General features: G+C 39.7%; 2 protein-coding genes across 2 annotated transcripts in view; one reads left to right on the forward strand and one right to left on the reverse strand.

The window, feature by feature from the left end:
• Positions 1–47: 47 nt before the first annotated feature.
• WDR5B (WD repeat domain 5B) lies at positions 48–2924 on the forward strand. Its single transcript, XM_082740693.1, has 2 exons — positions 48–255; positions 595–2924. Exon 2 carries the CDS (start codon positions 665–667, stop codon positions 1661–1663), a length of 999 nt encoding a protein of 332 aa, XP_082596819.1. The 5' UTR covers positions 48–255; positions 595–664; the 3' UTR covers positions 1664–2924.
• Positions 2925–4480: 1556 nt separating this feature from the next.
• Positions 4481–14057, reverse strand: part of FAM162A (family with sequence similarity 162 member A) — a 28371-nt gene continuing 18794 nt past the window's right edge. Inside the window, exons 2-5 of the mRNA XM_082740807.1 lie at positions 13707–13829; positions 11231–11339; positions 7351–7459; positions 4481–4742 (exon numbers count right to left, since the gene is read on the reverse strand). Of these exons, the coding sequence (XP_082596933.1) occupies positions 4650–4742; positions 7351–7459; positions 11231–11339; positions 13707–13829 (434 nt within the window). The 3' untranslated portion in view covers positions 4481–4649. The remainder of the gene's footprint in view (positions 4743–7350; positions 7460–11230; positions 11340–13706; positions 13830–14057) is intronic.

Consider the following 14057-nt stretch of genomic DNA (forward strand, 5'->3'; position numbering starts at 1 on the left):
GCCGACCTCTCCCATTGGTCATCTCAGCTCGAAGTTGGCGTGCTCATGCGCTCCGCTGTCCTGCCGGCTGGGTTGCATTGACGTGGACGTGTGCCCTAGTGTTTATCCGGCGACTGCAGCCCACAGGCCCGCCGGGCCGCAGTTCATGATGCTTACGAAGGTTTTTTTGTTTGTCATTATTATTTTTTTTAACCTTCTGAAATCGTTTGTTTAAGCCGGTGATTCATTCATGCTCAAGTACCGAAAGTCTGACTGGTAGGCTTGCTTAGTGTTCTAAACGTTTCGGGGGAGGGGGAGGGAAGGGGAGAAAATACTTCCTGTAGGTCACCCACGCCTCTAGTCACTTTGCACGGCTTTATACGTTCACAAAACACCCAAAACATACCTCACGTGCCGACAGAGCATTGGACCCTTTTAATGTTTTTATCAAGTATTTGTTGACAAAGGTGACAAAGGAGGAAGAGAGGAAAAAGAGGTCCAAGCCGTGCTGCTGAATCATTGTATAGAGAAGTTTAAAGACAGTCCGGAAATTATAATCACTAAAAGGCTGTTTATTTTTGAGTCTGATGTTTTTATCTTCATTTTGCTGGGCAGAAAGAATATTGAGCTTCCTGGTTCAGGGCCGGACGCTTACCTAACCTACTGACTTGGGAGCTTCAGAACCATGGGGACAAAGGAGGCAGGGGATGCTAGAGCAGCAGAGTTGGGCCTCCTCCCCTCATCAACCAACCCAAACAAGCAAATGTCTGAAAAACCAAACTATGCTCTTAAATTTACTCTCGTGGGACATACGGAAGCAGTATCATCGGTTAAGTTTAGTCCTAATGGAGAATGGCTAGCAAGTTCTTCTGCTGACAAAGTAATTATAATTTGGGGAGCCTATGATGGAAAGTATGAGAAAACACTTCATGGTCACAATCTGGAAATATCAGATGTTGCCTGGTCATCAGATTCCAGTCGCCTTGTTTCTGCCTCAGATGATAAGACGCTAAAGATTTGGGATGTGAGATCTGGAAAATGTTTGAAAACGCTGAAGGGGCATAGTAGTTATGTTTTTTGCTGTAATTTCAATCCACCATCCAATCTCATCATTTCAGGATCTTTTGATGAGAGTGTGAAAATATGGGAGGTGAAAACAGGGAAGTGCCTTAAGACTTTGTCTGCTCATTCTGACCCAGTTTCTGCTGTTCATTTTAATTGTAGTGGGTCTTTGATTGTGTCAGGTAGCTATGATGGTGTCTGTAGAATTTGGGATGCTGCATCAGGTCAGTGTTTAAAAACACTTGTTGATGATGATAACCCTCCTATCTCTTTTGTAAAATTTTCTCCAAACGGAAGATATCTTCTAATTGCAACTTTGGACAATACTCTTAAACTGTGGGATTATAGCAGAGGCCGATGTCTGAAAACATACACTGGTCATAAGAATGAGAAATACTGCATATTTGCCAATTTTTCAGTTACTGGTGGAAAATGGATTGTGTCTGGATCAGAAGATAATCTGGTTTACATTTGGAACCTTCAGACTAAAGAGATTGTACAGAAATTACAAGGTCATACAGATGTTGTAATCTCAGCAGCTTGTCATCCTACAGAAAACATCATTGCATCAGCAGCATTAGGAAATGACAAAACAATTAAACTGTGGATGAGTAACTACTAAACCCTTTAGAAATCAACTAGTAGAGCCAAATTGGCAAAAAAAAAAAAAAAAAAAAGGTATTTAAAAAGATGGTTTCTCTTAATTTTGGTATGGTTTTGTGTTTCTTTTTAACATTGTCTTACTCTCTCTAACAAATAAACAAATAAAATCTTTAAAAAAAAGAAAGGGGGGTTGTGGTGGAATGCCTGGGTGGCTCAGTCAATTAAGTGCCTGCCTTCGGCTCAGGTCATGATCCCAGAGTCCTGGGGTCAAGTCCTGCATTGGGCTTCTTGCTTGGCAGGGACCCAGCTTGTGCTCACATGTTCTCTCTCTGACAAATAAATGAAATCTTAAAAACAACCCAAAAACCCATTGTCTTAGATTAAAAGATTTCAGACCTATAACCTAAATTTACAAAGCAGGACAACTGGAAAAGCAAGTCTAGAACTTAGGGCTTCTGACTTTTAATCTTCAGGTCTGGTATTAACTCGTGTCTATTCCTGAATAGGTTCCCACTCTGTTCCTCTGAGTGTATTTGAGAAATATTTGAAAGTAAGGTTGACAAAACAGGATGACTGATTAAGTGAGGGGAGTCAGAGTTTGGCATAACTCCAGTGCTCCTGATTTGGGAGATCAGATGAGTAAGAACATAATCCTGGGATAGTGATGGAATGGAGATGTATGGCAGATGCCACTCACATGTGAAATGGTTCCATGGAATCAAGTCTATAAATTGGGAAAAATAAGTCATTGGTTCTGTCTGTTAAACATCTTAAGTTTTGTATCGAGATAAAAACTGTGAAAGTAAATCAAAACATTATAAATGGCATTTTGCTGAGGGACTTCTCACTACCCTGGTCAGACTGTGCCTCATGATGATCAAGCAAACTAAATGTCTAAATGGTGTGGCTATTCTCTTTCACTATGTGTCTGGCCTAGTAACTCCTCTCCATGCTTGAAACAGAAATCACCACTTTGTGGACCAGCACTGCCTGCCTGACTGGAACCACAACTGACAGCTGAGTTAGGTTTTGTTTCTTTCTACAGCGACTGTTATATAAAGTTCAGAATATATCTTTTACCAGTTTGTATTGTAGCCGTTTCATGGGCCATATTTCCATAAATTATGAGCTCTGTAAAGAAGTATGTTTTACTCATTTTGTATTCTCAGTATTTATATATATAAGGGATTAAGGTAATGTTTGATGAATGACAATGAATTATACCATGACTTTATTCACTCCTTGCCTACTTTCAATAAACATTTGGAATCATGTCCCCATACTATTTTTGTTTATTAAAATAGTATCTGACCATAGGCTTGTCTATTAACTTTATTCAGATAGGGCTTATAGGAAATAAAAAGTGGGAAATGGTTTCTGCCCACTTTACCTACAGAGACATGATAAACGTGAAAAAAAATACAGAAATTAAGCAAAAAAATAGTAAAACAATAATTGAAAGTAATAGGGGTAAATTGCCTTTTTTTGTATACTTTAGTATCTTAAAATAGCGCTCATTAAGTCTGATTTGCTTGACAAGTTCTGAGGAATATAAGGTATTAGGGTTATTAATAAGGAATGACTGTCAAGAAGGTGTTATGTGAGGGTAGTGAGAAAACTTGGATTGGACAGAGACAACTCCAAAATTCTGGCCAAGAAATTTATATTTAACCCATAAAGTAGTAGTTACTCTAAGTAACTGAATAGGAAAATGAGACAAAATGAAAAATGATTATGAAAATTCTTGCTGTACAGTAACATTTGTGAGTTTTGGTTTAATGAAACATTTTTTTTTTTTTGCAATAAATCTCCAAGATAACACTTTAAAATACTTATTTAGAAGTTAAAAATGATAGTGTTATATGAAGAAAAATTACTTATTTTTAAAAGAAATAGGTTAAAATCAAAGAAGTTGGTATCTAAAAAGCTAAGGTCCAATTACTCTAAAAGTGTATCAAGAAATATCACCAACATCATCAGATAAAGAAATCAAATATGGTATATTCCATTTCACTTTATTAAGTCAAGTTCCAATGCAGATGCATATATTACTTTCTATCAGCTATACTCCTCTGGAGACAACTGGCTATGCAGACTTGTCCATGTCATCCATTAATATGAGGCACGTGAGAATATATGAAATATATAAAATAGAATATTTAAAATAGAATCCAGCATCCAATACCTAAAAATGAAATGGCTTGGCATCCCAAAATGTAAATGAAATATATAACCATGTGCAAATGCTTATCTTTCAAAACTTGTTAAGAAAATGTATTTGAAAGATATTCATAATTGAGAAATTCAGTGTAAAGGCAAAAGGAAGAGGACCAATTGGAAATTCTAAGCTATGGAGTAGAAAAGGTGACTGATGGCCCCAAGCAACTTCATGGTGCTGGGATTTCAGAGTTCTCAGAAACTTGTGGCCAGACCACTGTCATCACCTTACAGGAACCTTTTACAAGACTGCTCTCTGACATGCCTCTGTCTGTCAGCATGCCCGAAGATGGAAGAGTCTGATCAGGCTGCTTTGCAGGACTCTCAGAAGCACCACTGCATTTGGGGAGGTTAGCTCTCCAAGATGCACCTAGGCAGTGTACACAGCTGGCCTTCCTTATCTCTCTAGAAATGAATACACAGAAATATAGAACTATAAGCCATTTAGCTTCTGCAGAGAAAATCACTTTGGTAATGGAAATTAAAGATATGGTATCTGACTCTCTAAAGAGTTAATACTAAGGTTTAAATAACTTGCCCCATTTTTCATTCATTTCCTCCAAAAAGCTGAAAGGCTGCATTTAACCTGGATCAGAGCCACAAAAATATAAACAAGTCATTTCTTTAAAGAAATTTATTTGTCCCACTGTATCAGGAATGGGGAAATTACAAATCTGTGCAAACCATACTTTCATAAAATGGATCCTCATACCGTATTTTTGAATACAGGCTAATTGCTGCAACATTATTCCTGCAATTTCAAAATCCAGCCAACACAGATACCTCTGCTATTCTGTTTTGGCCTTCAGAGCTGCTTCTTCTCTCAGGCGAGCTTTTTTTTCTAAGTTCAGGCTTGTTAAAGACTCGTTTCTTTTGACAGCCTAAAATGAAACAAATTTGAAAAAGGGTTTGGGGAGGATGTCATTACCCCTCACTTATGTCAGCAGATTAACTAGGCCAGTGCAGTCCCAAAACGCTCTGCCATGGGCACACTGAGCACGGAAGCCCCCCTCTGTGTGCCTTCTGCTTCCTCTAGAACTTCACAGTCCAATAGCCCATCCAGTCAAGCATAAGAGAAATGCCATACCCTCTACCTTTTTTCTGGCCTATTTCTTTAAATCCAGCTTCTTCCCTTATAATTTCTTCCCTTATCTTTTTCCTTTCCCACCCTTTAGTATTGAATACCTTTTTATTTCCATTTCTATCTTTTTTTTCCTTTCCCTGTTCTTTATTGCTACCATTTCTCCTTTCCCAACTCATTTGTATACTTTCATACCCTTCTAACTCCTTATTCCTCTTTTACCAAAAATATTCAGCTCTGGGATCCCAGACTTTACCAAATACTGTGATTAATGAATGAGTCTCAGCAGTATCTGTATCGCACTACTCCATTCTTTGACAGCAAACAGGAGTGGGGGAGAGCCAACTGTCCTCTTCCCGTTTACCTCCCTGTGAGCTGTTACATGCTGGTAAGTCTTACATAAGCAGACCAGTTTCCAAAGTTTTAGACCAAATAAATGAAACTAGCACCCTATATATAAGGTGAGATTTTCTTTTATCTGTGTAATTTCACATATAAAGAATTAGGTATGGGAAGGAGAAAGGGAATGGTAAGTTGATGGTGAGGACAAAACACAATGGCTAATTCCTCTCTTTTAAATAGCACTAAGTCTAAAAGTTCTCCACTCTAGTAGCACTTCCCTACTTGTAAGGAATGGATAGTTCCATGTCAAACAAATGAGATGGTTTTCTGGCACATAAAGGAGAGAAACTCTCAAAGGTCATGGTATATACCATTAGATGAGGCTAGAAGAAGTCTCAAGGGTAACTCGTTTCTAGAGTATGTAGACTCAGCTTAGTACAATCAGGTATACAAAAGCAATGCAGACTTCTTGGAATTCTAGAAGTCCCTATGTCCTGTCCACATGCTTCTATAAGTTTCAGTCTGAGAACTAAGCATGAGAAGTCAAAGAGGAAGCCAGAAGAAAATCTGAAGTGGGGGAGAATAGAGATGTCAAAAGAGCTTCACTCAGTCCTGCACACTCGTCTTTCATGCTCCCAACAGGTCAATCTAAATGGTATTTTCCACTCCTGAAGTCTGAAGAGAGCCAGAAGTGCATTTCCTTTTACTCTGCACTCACTGGAGATAAGGGAAGTTAGTTACTGCTAGGTTGGTAGGAGAACCTTTTTAATATCTGATAATAGACACAAGGCATCTCTTTGCACATGGAAGCTGTGATTTATAAAATTAGACATGGTATTAAAATAAGGGTTTGGGGGCACCTGGGTGGCTCAGTGGGTTAAGCCACTGCCTTTGGCTCAGGTCATGGTCTCAGGGTCCTGGGATCGAGCCCCACCTCAGGCTCTCTGCTTGGCAGGGAGCCTGCTTCCTCCTCTCTCTCTGCCTGCCTCTCTGCCTGCTTGTCATCTCTCTCTGTCAGATAAATGAATAAAAAATCTTTAAAAAAATAAAAATAAATAAGGGTTTGATCATTGCTGCTGCATATAAAAGAACCCTATATTTTAAGCACAATATATTATTATTGAGAGTTTGGGAACTTGCAAACTTGGCTCTAAATTTTTATCCTGCCCAGCTATGTGACTTTGGGAAAATGACTTAGTATCTCTAAGCTTCAATTTCCTCTTTTATTAAGCACGGATAATAAGAGAACCTACTGCTTAGGTTCTTAGGATATTGTGATGAGTTTAACAGTGCCTGCCGTATAATGAGCCCTTAATAAGTGGGAGCAATTTTACTATCGCCTCATTTAGGTCTAGATTCAAACTGTGGCTTTGCCGTTGAGGAGATGTGTGGCCTTGGGCAAATTAGCAGCGCTTTCTTAGCTATGTTTCCTCATCTATAAATGAGGTCCTAATAATAGTACCTATTTTGTCATGCTGCTGTGAGGTTCAAATGAAAGAAAAGCCAAGTGCTTAGAAGACTGAGTATTCAATTAATGATAGCTATTAATAATAGTCTAGGTTAAAACAAAGATTTCTAGACTTGAATGCCTATGTACTTGTTTAGGAGCTATTGTCCTTACACATATGGCTCCATGTGGCCAAGCTTCAAGTCCAGAGCACTGACTAGAATGCTCACCAGGGCTAAGGCAGCTGGAGCATGGATAAAGACGCTCACTTACTGGGAGTGCTGTATAGACATGCCAGTGTCATCATTAGATACACCAGGGACATTTTTCTGGTTTCACATTACTTACGACATCTGTGATAACTAAACACTTTCTCTTTACTTTGTGTGAAACTAATTTAGTCCTTTACCTTGCCAAAATTAGGATTTGCTATTTATCCCCAGGCATGACATCCCAGGTTTGCCCCTACTGTGCCTCATTTCTTATCATTGTTTGTTTCTTATCATTTCTCATGTAGAAAGTAGCCCCCTCTTCTCAAGAGAATAAATAAAGGGTCAACCCCCTGATTTCCTGTAGATCCTTTGTAGAAAACAGCGGCAGAGAGGAAGTTTGTGCTCACCTTCTTGCCCTCAATAACCATCCAGATGCATCCTGCCACTGTCAGGGCAATCATTGCATAGCTGACCTTCACTCGGATCTTGTTTTTTGCAGCATCAAGCATCTCAAACCTAGTAACACAATGAGATTATGAAGGAAAGTTAACTTTTCTCTTTCTGAAGTTGCCAGTAGGAAATAAAACTCTGTAACACAAGTCAGAAATGGAGTGGTACCACAAATAGAAAAAAAAAGATGTGGGCCGGGGCGCCTGGGTGGCTCAGTGGGTTAAGCCGCTGCCTTCGGCTCAGGTCGTGATCTCAGGGTCCTGGGATCGAGTCCCACATCGGGCTCTCTGCTCAGCGGGGGGCCTGCTTCCCTTCCTCTCTGTGATCTCTTCCCTTCCTCTCTCCTACTGTGATCTCTCTCTGTCAAATAAATAAATAAAATCTTTAAAAAAAAAAAAAAAAAAGATGTGGGCCTGGAAATCTTGCAGGATTTGGGGAAATGTAAGGGGGAATATGAGGCATTTTCACAACTCACCTTAAACTTATTAATAAAATAAAGTAAGATAGCACGAACTTTAAAGTAAGAAAAAGAGAAGATAGCATGAAGACAGGAAGTAGATCGAGGAACAAAGGGGGAAAAAAGGCAAGGGGTATTACTCTATGCTTGCTATTGGCTTGGAAGTCAATTCTGGCTTCCAAGTTTCACACTAGCAGCCAATGCTAAAGTGAAAACAGGAGCTGTTTCTCCTGGGGGGTTCTTAAGAAGATGCTACATGATACAGTGACTGTTTAATAATAAGAGATACTGCAGTGAACTTCATGAGTTTTGTACATTTCAACACAAATCACAGTTCAGAAAACAAATGTGGGAGAAAGTCAAACAATATGATCTTTATACCTAAGTTTTTGCTCTCTGCCTTGAAGCAGGAATAGTTTTAATAATCTAAATCTAATGCTTAGATTTAAAACCAGGTATAGATTCCAGAGACTATCTGAAACAGCAGAAAGATTCTTTAAGCAATACTTCCTCGGTGTTTACCTTTTAACTACATTTTGCTAAAATTGCATGACAGTGAACTTGAGACCGTGCTCTTTGGAAAGTTCCTCTTTGAACCTGCCCACTGAATAGAGACCCATGTGCCTTAACAGAAAATTGAGGGTTGGATTATTGTTCTTGTGTGAAAGTGAAGAGGTCCACCAAGGGAGAGTCTAAAGGGAAGGCCACTGCACCCTTGTGAGTCTGTCTGTAGCCAGTGAGTTGTGGTTCTGTTACATGAGTCTTACAGATGATCCTCAGGGCAGGGCATGAAGAGTCCAAACAGAACCTTGAGAGAGCACCAGCCTACTCCTAGGGGTGTGGATAGGAAGTGATTGTCTCGAGATGATGGGATTCAAGTGCTAACTTCCTTCTTTCTTTTTACCCCCGGATTTTTATCACACAATACTCTTTAAATCAGGAGGGAAAAAGTACTTTAAAAATGCTTGGAAGGAGGTATAGGGTCCAGGCATGGTAGGAGAAGCCTGAAAGGATAGATGTTGTGATGTAAGAGGGGACCCAGGGAGGTAGCCATGTGAACAGAGTTCTCCAGGCACTGAAGCTGGGCCTGCAGCAGGGTGAGAGGAACCGAGGACAATTGCTAAGGACAATGGATTGCTCTATTAAGAGCATCTAAGAGTCCACCAACCACAAACTACCCACGTTGACAGTATTTTATGTGAACTGGCATTTCCAACTAAAGTGCTGTGATATTCCTGAAAAGTAATCTATTTTACGTTTCATTAGAAGTATTTTACATTCGGGGGCACCTGGTGGCTCATTCGGTTAAGCAGCCAACTCTTGATGATTTTGGCTCAGGTCATGAGCTCAGGGTTGTGGGATCAAGCCCTGAGTCGGACTCCTCGCAGAACATGGAGCCTGGTTGGGATTCTCTCTCTCTCTCTCTCTGCCCCTCCCCAACCTGCTCTTACGCCAGTGTGCTTTCTCTCTAAAAAATTTAAACAAGTAAGTATTAGGGGCATCTGGGTGGCTCAGTGGGTTAAGGCTCTGCCTGTGGTTCAGGTCATGATCTCAGGGTGCTGAGACAGAGCCCTGCATTGGGCTCTCTGCTCAGTGGGGTGCCTGCTCCCCGTTCCCCCTCCCCACCCGCCTGCCTCTCTGCCTACTTGTGATCTCTGTCTGTCAAATAAATAAATCTTTTTTTTAAAGTATTATACATTAAAAATATTTTACATTATAAAAGTAAAATACATTTAAATAAGGTCATGAGATTGCCCTCCATTCTATAGGAAGCAATCAGAATGGGCAAGTTAAGCAGCGCCTGTTCAGAACTGCCGGCATAAGGATGAACACTTGCCCAGGCTCATAGCAGAACATTCTAGGGTGACTCAGTAGGTAGTACTTTAGGCCTGAGGGGGATCCTGGAACCACCCGTAAGGCAGACTGAGGAAAGTATTCCATGGCAAAAATCTACATAGCACCTATTAGGGCCATGGGTATGCAGCAGCTTGTTTTCTCCTGAAATGCTGTGGAAGAAATTAAGACACAGGCAAGAACTTAATATTAGGGGTGCCTGGGTGGCTCAGTCGGCTGAGCATCTGCCTTTGGCTCAGATCATGATCTCAGGGTCCTGGGATGGAGCCCCAAGTCTTGCTCCCTGCTCAGCAGCGAATCTGCTTCTCCCTCTTCCTCTGCCTCTTCCCCTGCTCCCGCTCTCACTCTCTCTCTGTACCTCCATCTCAAATGAATAAATAATATTTTTTAAAAACCCCACCTTAATATCATTGCTATTTCCAGCTTGCTCTTATTTCCCAGGAGAGCACACTGTCATTTTGACCAGCAGAAGTAGAATGGCTATTAAAGCCCTTGTAAACAAAAAAAGCAATTAACACTTCTCTTCCTGGGAAAAGATAACCCTGAATGAACTCAGATTGTTTAAAATCGTGCCTTGAAACCGAAGCCAGAAGTTCAAGGAATAGGTTCTTACTAGAAGGAAATGTCTATGAGCTTTGTCTCAAGTCCCTATCTCCGAATGATGGTGCCCCACAGGGGAGATGGCACCTGCTTCTCAGAATCTCTCTTGGCCAAGATGCAAACCAGTCAGGGTCTTTAAAATCAGGCTAGAGCAATGGTTCTTAAACAGGGTTTTTTTTTCTGTCCCCTCAGGGGACATTTGACAAAGTTTGGAGACCTTTTTCACTGAGTGTTCCTTGCATCCGCAAAATGAAAAGGCCAAGCGAGGTGCTGCTAAACATCCTACCATGTACACAACAGCACCCACCAACAAAGAACTATCTGGCCCAAAATGCTGATAGCACTGGGGTTGAGAAACCTTGGGTTAGAGGAATCTACACTCGTCCAGACTCTGAAAAAGTCCCAGGATCCTGGGAGGGCTGGGTTTAAGGAAGTTGGTGAGAGGGATAGGAAAGCATGCTTTCTGGGATCTCAGTAAGAGAATATGTTACTCCTAAATACTTCTATGCTATTATGAATAAAAAAACCCCTTTATTCAAGTATTGTTGAATACCTGAGTGGATTTTATAGAATATAACTATTAATTATTGTCAATGGTACCTAACTGATACACCCAGATTAAAAATAAGCTAAGAAATGTGAACATTACTGCTTAGTCACATTCCTGTAGCTCAGGAAAGAAATCAGTCAATTGACTTCAGAGTACCCGACAGCTCTCCAGTAGGCACAACACAGCGTATCAATGAGATACAAGATCTTCCAGCACTGTTTTTATTGCAGGTATTTGCCAAAGAGGAAACATTTTGAGATGTGACAACTATTCTAAAATTTGATTGAAAGTTCTTAGTGAGATTCAAAGGAAATGCTTTGCCTTTGAAATCAGCAAGGAAGAAAAGCTGCTTATAACCCCTATGTTCGGCACTCACGAGATAGTCTCTGGGATATCATCCTCCTTTTTGAAGCGGCCTGACCATATCAGGATCTTCCTCTCCCAGTTTGTAGGTTTGTGTAATGGCACTCTGTGGCTGTAAGTGTCTATGAGAAAAAACAAGACAAGGAATCTTATTTGAGGTTATGACTCTCAAATTTAGCAATTAAAAAAAATGCTATTTGTGCTTTTTTAGCTATTCATGAAACAGAAGCATTGAGAAACCTCAAGCTAATTTGAGCTTTATTCAAATGGGATTTCTTAGGATGCCTCATTTCTCAAATAAGGTTCCAAAATTCTGTGGGGACTGAGGTAAAATAAAAATATTTCTTAGCCATTGAAAGTTGAAAGAACACCAGAAACAAACGTAAAGGTAAAGATGAACTAAGAAGGGAACAATGAGAAGCTTATTTGACTTCAGTAGAAAAAGAGAAAGGTTATAAGGTAAAATAAGATAACAAAAGATCTTGAATGCCAGGCTACGCTTTTTAAACCTGATTTGGGAACCACTGTACACTTTGAAGCAAGGAAGAAGTTAATGTTTTAGAAGATTAATCTGCATAATAGACAGAAGAGAGAAAAGAAGGATAGAATAGAGTGGGCAACAAGTTCAAATGGGAAGCTGTAAAGAGAATGACGTGATATGTTCTGAACTGGAGTTGTAATGGTGGGAACAGAGACAAAAAAGTCTACCTGAAGAAGACTGAAAGGAGGCTGATTTAATTAAGACCAGGAAGGGATCAAAGAAGAACCTCAAACGTGAATGAGTAAGACAACAGCAGTACTGTTAACCAAGACAAGGAGACTGTGAAAGGAACCAGTTAGGGAAAGGAAAAAGCATGTATGCCTTTTTATATAATATTGAGTCTAAATTTATGCCATCCGAATAGGTCTCATTAATGAAGTCAGAGTCGAGATAATCAATGGTGCAAAGGGAGAGCCAGTGAAGGTGATAAAGACCCAAGAGAGGGGACAGGAGAAAGGGGCAGCAGAGGAAAATGCAGTGGCAAAAGAGGGAGATGAATAAGAAAGGCACACAGCCACAGACTGTAAGAGAAAGTCTTTCAAAAAAAGATGTCACTGAAGGAACAGAAAAGTTAGGGAGTCACAGAATGTTAGTATTAGAAGGGACCCTGAAGATAATTTCATCCAACTTCCATGTACTGCCTACATCTCGTGCAGACAGACCCTCTCCTTGACTTTGCTGCCTACATGACACACTCATGCCCACCTCCGCACCTTTGCTTGTGCTGTTCTTTTCGTTTAATCAGAAGGCAACAGCAAAGGAGCTGGAAAGTCCCTAGGAGAAAAATCCATAAAGAACTGAAAGTGAGAAAAGAGGTTTAAAAATATAGAAATAGTATTGCTCTAGTTTTATCTTTTAACCCTTCCAGCACTTAGCACAGCTCTATAGTTATTGTTTTTTGCTGCGTTCATTTTAAGTACATTAAAGACAATTTGGAAAGTACAGATGTAAAAAAAGACGATAAAAACTATCCCTAATTCTCCTGCCATAGCAGAATCACTGTATTTTTATTTTGGTAGTGTTTCCTAAGTCTTAACCCCATAAGTATGGGGGTTTATATGTCTCTTTATATAAATTTACATATTTATATGGGTACCTGCTACACATGATATAAAAGTCTGTATCCTGATTTGTTCACTGACATTATGACAAACATTTCTCATGCCAGTACATGGTATTTATAAGCACCATTTCCTACAGCTGCACAATCTCATCAAGTAGATCTAACATACGGTTTAATCATTCCCAGATTATCTGACATTTAGATCAGTTCTCATTTTCCTATTATATATAAAATATGGGAATAGCTTTATATTCAGAGCTTTTTTTCATATATAGGGATTATTCCTGAAGACAGATCCCCAGAAATGAAATACCAGGTTGAAGGGTATAAACATTTTTAAGCTCTTGATAAATATTCTTTCCTATTTACCAAGACCTGCCTGATGCTAGTATACTCCCATGAAGAAGTAATAAGCAAATAGCTCATTGGAGCCCACAATTTATATATTATTCTCCTTGTCTCCACAGTGGACAGTGACAAGTGTTTGAGTTAAGAATAAGACTAATGATGGCTGAAATTAATGCTTAAGCCAGAGGCTAGCCCTAGTTTTATTGTAGCTGAAATACCGTCTCCCAATTTGGTTCATCTTTGGGGTTCCTTGAAAGACCATTTCGAGATTTCTACTTACTTTGGTGCATCTATTCTCCAACAAAAAGCTCCAATCTAATCCTGGAAATAAGAGGTAAAAATGACAGACAAGGAAAATGAAGAAAACACTGCTTCACGTGAGCCAATGTAAGTACAATCTGCGAGGCATGGACTACAAGATTGGGAAGGAGGTAGGAACCCCTGGAACAACCTGTCTTTTAGGGTCTTTTAATTCCAAGTTGTTTCACTCTTTGGGAACTGCTTCATCTATATCTGGAAAAATGAATAAAAACTTACAGGCTGGAGCTTTTGGACTTTCTTGTGGCTTGGCACAATATCCATTTATTCTCTTCAAATCAGAGTTTCTGGTAAGTCTTAGAGATGAGGAAGAACCGCTTTCATATAACCTAAAATAACTTCCTAGAAAAGACAAAGAAATGTTTCAGAGAAAGAAAATCTAATGTCTCAAAATGAAAAATGCCTATAGAATATATATTTCACTTATAAAAATTAACTCATTTAAAAAGTGCATATACTACTCTCTATGTAAGACAAACATATTTAAGATATGATACTTGGTGCTGTTTTAAAGTATACATGTTGGGGCGCCTGGGTGGCTCAGTGGGTTAAGCCGCTGCCTTTGGCTCA

The sequence above is a fragment of the Mustela nivalis genome, assembly GCF_964662115.1.
Source record: "Mustela nivalis genome assembly, chromosome: 1".
NCBI lineage: Eukaryota > Metazoa > Chordata > Mammalia > Carnivora > Mustelidae > Mustela > Mustela nivalis.

Excerpts from the sequence above, each read along its gene's own strand:
- WDR5B (XM_082740693.1), top strand. The coding sequence starts at position 665 with ATGGGGACAAAGGAGGCAGGGGATGCTAGAGCAGCAGAGTTGGGCCTC.